Here is a 5260-nt window from a genome sequence, read left to right on the forward strand (position 1 = left end):
AAACATAAAAATAAAAGTACGAAGTTAATTTCAATTAACTTCGTACATCACAACACATTGTGCTACGTCACGCACAATTTCACAACATTATAAACATATAACTTCACAAAAAAATTACAAACATAACAAACAAACTTTTACAATAACATACCTTCTCAATCGTTCTCCACCAATCACTAATCACAAATATCCCTAACGAGAACAAAATTAATAGCATTAGTACGAATTTACATTAATACATTTAAACTAACGACAAAAAATACATACCCAATAAACGTACCGAATTCACATCAGAGCAACGGCAGGGAGAGTGAGAGAGAGGCAGAATGCAATTTTTGCATTCTGCCTCTGCAATGGCAGATACTAATATGAAGAAGAAGGACTTTGCGCGACGAACAACAAAATTCGTCGCGCAAAATGCCGTCGCGAAAACCCACTTTTCCATCGCACAAAACAACATTTTCGTCGCGCAATTACGTGTCGACATCTGCTTTTTTGTGCGACGAAAACAATTATTCGTCGCACAAACTTCCGTCGCGCAAAGTGGCACTTTCGTCGCGCAAATAAAATTATTTCGTCGCGCAAGAACGCACCGCTATTAAACTTTACGCGACGAAGGCACTTCTGTCGCGCAAAAAAATTTAATCCACCCTGCATTTTGGAGCCAAAAATAAATTTCCCTCGTTTTCTTAAGCGACGGTAAATTTTTTCGTCGCGCTAAGTTGTCTTTTGAGACGAAAACTCTCGTCGCGCAAATTTTTTTTGCCGCCATAAAAGGAGCCAATTTTCTTTCCATCTTTACGCGACGAATAGTAGGAATTGTCGCGCAATATTGTTATGCGCGACGATTTCTGTCGTCGCGCAAGATTTTGGCGCCAACAAAATAAACGGGTTTTCTTTCACCACCTTTGCGCGACGAAATTTATTTACGTCGCGCATAGACTGTTTCCGCGACGAAAACTTTTGTTGCGCTAGTTTTCTGTTGTATGCGCGACGGAATTTTTTTTCGTCGCAACAGTGCTTCTTGCGCGACGAAAGTGTCTTCGTCGCGCAAATTGTAAATCGTAGTAGTGGTACAAGATTGAATTTGTATTTTGGTTATCATAAAACAATGAGAGTATCTGATTAATGAATCTTATAAAGTACAAAATTTTTTTTAAAACCAAATAAATGAAATTAGTCATATAAAGATACATGTTATACAATATAAAAGAATTGAAAAAAATAGAATGCATATCTTTGAATAATTTTTTCTAAAGCTACATTATTATATCAAGAGAGTAAATCTCTTATTAGGAGCACAAGGTATTTTTATATGACAAGTTAGTATGAGCCCCTTTTGAGTGACCAATAAAATCGGATGAATTTACATCAATAAATCTTGAATGCGAATGTTTAACCTCCTGAGCCAAATAGAGTGCACAATCATGTGGAAAACATCATATCTCTTAGGAGGTCCATTCATCAAAAAATGTCGTTGCACTTGTTTCAACCTCCTTTGCATTCTGAGGTATTGTCTATTGGATATGCTCATCAATATGTTCTTAATGTCAGATATATTCTTGACTGGCACTTGAACAGAAAATGACTTCCAATCCAACACATCACCAAAAGGTGGAATATAGCCATCTGAAATCAACACAGGGACGCACTCGGCATAGATTGCTTCTACCACCCTTGGACTTGCTACTTCATACCCACTTGGGCATAAGCAAAACTTGCTGCTCTTCATCATTTCTTCATAGGACACTCCGTAAGGAACTTTTTCATAGACTTGCACATCTTGGTCTTTGCCTTTCCATTCATTTAGAAGAAGGTACCTAATATGGCCATGCAGACCGCCTGCAAAGAAAGCTAGTGTGGATCGACTTGATGCAGGCTGACCACCAAGCCTTGGGATTTTCGATGTCAGAAGCTTAATTTCTGGAAGCGACGCATCTTTAGAGGGATTAAATCCTTCGGAAGTATTGGCATTGCACAAAACCCTAATAGACTTGTGGAATAAATGGGGGACAGATGCAGTTGTAAATGGCCCCTGTAAAAAATAATAGTGCATCAACCAATTCATTTAATATTGTTCAACTTATTTAAGCTAATCAGAAATAATGTTCTAATAAAAAAATAGATAAAATATTAAATAAGAAAAAGGACAAACAACCACTAAGGCACTTGGTACTATTTCTTAAACTTTTATGGTTTTGATGATTAAAGGAAATTACCAATATATATATAATTATTTCCAAAATTAATAATTGCAAGAGAAATAATAATAATAACCATCACATATTTTTTTGTTCTTCATAAAATAGAGAAATATCTCAAGGAATATAAGACATCTTTTTCACATAATTTTTTTGCGTTTAGTTTTTCTTTTTTTGGGCTAAAGTTAAGAATAATGAGGGGTTTTTCTCATTCACACACTATCAAAGATACCATGGGGTTCGTCAAGACCATTTTTCTACTTGCGTTTAGTTAATAAATGTATATATAACCAAATCCAGAGAATAATGTGGTGGACGCGGAGTTTGGATGTGGATAAGGGAGTGTTGACCTCCTTTGCGACATCCATTTTGGGTTTGATCAAAATATCACGTATATACTGGTGTTGGGAGAGAAAGAGACTAGCACTGTTGGGAACAACTTCAACACCAAGGTGGTGATGAACTGCATGACAGGAGAGGAATTATTGTGAGTAATAATAAGGTCATCAACATACACCAAAAAATCAAGTTCATCACATACCGAGTGGATTTCTTGCATAAGTATGGAGAAAACTTGGTGGGAAGGCTGTGGGACATGTTCTGGTGGGGCCGGATTGGATATGGGCTCAATTTGATCAAGAGATGGTGGAATGGGTAGGCTGACTATTGGAGGAAGGATGGAATTTGTGTGGGCAATGCCACAATTAATTGGACTGGGTGGCGGGAGAGGAGGGACAACATCGGTGGTGGGTGGGAGTTATGCGTGGGAGAGGTACTGGTCTGAGGCCGTAGATGCAGCCATGGATGATTCGTATGGTGCCATATACGTGGAGTAGTGGCCAAGGATAGCAGCATGGTGGGGAAATGGATTGGAAGATGAGTAACCGGAGGGGCAAGAGCAAACCACAGGTTGGGAGTAGCCAGGGAGACATGAGAATTTGAGTTTTTCACAAGAGAAAGAGGGAAGATGGACTCATCAAATTGGACATGATGAGAAATAAAAAGTTTATTGGATTAAAAATCAAGGAATAGGTAGGCACTTCGATTTGTGGAGTAACCAAGAAAAAGACATGGTCGCGAACAAGGAAGTAACTTGTTGGAATTGTAAGGTCGTAACCATGGAAAGCACAAGCACCCAAAGGTGTGAAGATGAGAGTAATTTGGTTGTTGACGAAAGATTTTGGTGTATGGGGAGTCATTGTGAAGAACGGCAGTTGGCATGCGATTTATGTGGAAGATGGTAGTTTTGAAGGCATATGACGATTATTGGAGGTGTAAGGAGGCTTGATGAAGAAGGGTGAGACTAGTTTCAACAACATGACGATGTGGTCATTTGGCAAAACCATTATATTCAGGTTTATGTGGCAGTGTAATGAGATGGGTGTTGCCATTGGAGGAGAGAAAGTGTTGGAGTTTCATAAATTCCCCTCCACCATCAGTGTATAAGGAAATAACTTTCAACGAGAGCTTTGAAGATGATAAAGATAGAAAACACATATGATTTCTTTTCAAGAGGGTATAGCAATATTTATTTGGAAAAGTGATCGAAAAAAATAACATAATAAGAAAAACCATCAAAAGAGGAATGCGGAGCGGGGCTCCAAACATCACTATAAAGAAGTTCTAATGGAACCTTGCCCTTTAGATTTGTTAGGACTAACTTCTCCTCCTGCCACTCAAACCGCGCCCCGCGCCCTTTAGATTTGTTAGTTCTAATGGAACCTTGCATGTGACTCTATTTGAATTTGCTCTCAAGAGTAGCATGGTATGCATGTGATTCTATTTGATAGAAAACTGAATGAAACGTGCAACACATTAACGGAGAAAGGAACATTGGCTAAATTAATTAGTTCAGACCCTTAATTTTCTAAAAAAAAGAAATCATGAGGCAAATTGAAAATAAGGTACTAGTTGAAGGGGGATTTCGACAATTTACTCCTTAAAATTTTATAGAAGTTTTTCATTGGTTTCATGTTGTCTTTTTATTTTTCCTTTATCAAAGAGAATATAGTGATAAGACGGCTGGCTAGCTAGGTTTCTCTAAACCACAAATTGTAGTGGTCCTTTCCTCCTATACATGCAAAATGAAACCAACATGCAGAAAGACAAAATAAGAGAAGAGGAGCGTCAGGATGTGGTAAGTATGGGTCGTTATATATTAATTTGGAAGGCCGACAATAATTTTAATTCTAAGGTTAGTGATTTTGACACTCATTCTTTACCATCACTCACTTCAACTGTGCACACAACGAAAAATTGGAAGAAAGAATTGTAAAGTATTCAATTTGGAGTGCACACAACGTAAAAATAGAAAGTGAAAATTAAATATATTACTAGAAAAATTGTGTTATGCGTACCCAATCGTGGCAAGATAGCATGAAATGATCAGCGCCGAGGCTTCGGTTCCAGAAGGGATGCTTATGAGCAATGAGATTAATGTAGTCGATGACCGCAAGCTTCATGCCATTTCGATCATATGTGTCAGGCAAATACAGGAACTGAACCATTCTAACCACACTGAAGGGAAGGAAATAGACAAGTGCCTGATTTGGGTCTGTTGTACGGTACAATTTACCCTTCTCCATCTCATGAATAAACCTGCCTTCTGTTAAATACATATGGAAGCATGGACCGTCATGAAATATTGGGATTTGTCCTTCTTCGTAAACATATATCTTGAACAACTTCTCCATCTCTAGGTAACTCCTACATGTGAATTATTTATAGATCGAGTAAGATTCGGACAGATGAGATTCTAGTAACATAAGATGTTCAAATGTAAATTAACTACATACTAATTATGTTTAATTTTTATTTTGTTGCACGATATGTATAATTTGACAACGTAAGTATTTGTTTAACATTAAGTAGAGATGGGCATGCATATACCTATGAAAAGCATTAGGGTTCCGATATATGGGGCCTCGAGGAACATAATCAGGGTCTTGATGGGTTGATGTCTTGTTTCTAACTTTAGCCGCTTCTCTTATCGAAGACCTTGCTCTACCCAAACTTGCTTCTAATTTTTCAAGCTGACTGCTGCTGCTCATGGATACTGT

General features: G+C 37.8%; 1 protein-coding gene across 1 annotated transcript; it reads right to left on the reverse strand.

Moving 5' to 3' along the window:
* Window positions 1–1366: 1366 nt before the first annotated feature.
* LOC117625633 (probable glycosyltransferase At5g03795) lies at window positions 1367–5260 on the reverse strand. Its single transcript, XM_034357163.1, has 3 exons — window positions 5091–5260; window positions 4559–4907; window positions 1367–2035 (listed from the first exon to the last, which is right to left on the reverse strand). Exons 1-3 carry the CDS (start codon window positions 5249–5251, stop codon window positions 1367–1369), a joined length of 1179 nt encoding a protein of 392 aa, XP_034213054.1. The 5' UTR covers window positions 5252–5260.

Source organism: Prunus dulcis, chromosome 4 (genome assembly GCF_902201215.1).
Source record: "Prunus dulcis chromosome 4, ALMONDv2, whole genome shotgun sequence".
Lineage (NCBI taxonomy): Eukaryota > Viridiplantae > Streptophyta > Magnoliopsida > Rosales > Rosaceae > Prunus > Prunus dulcis.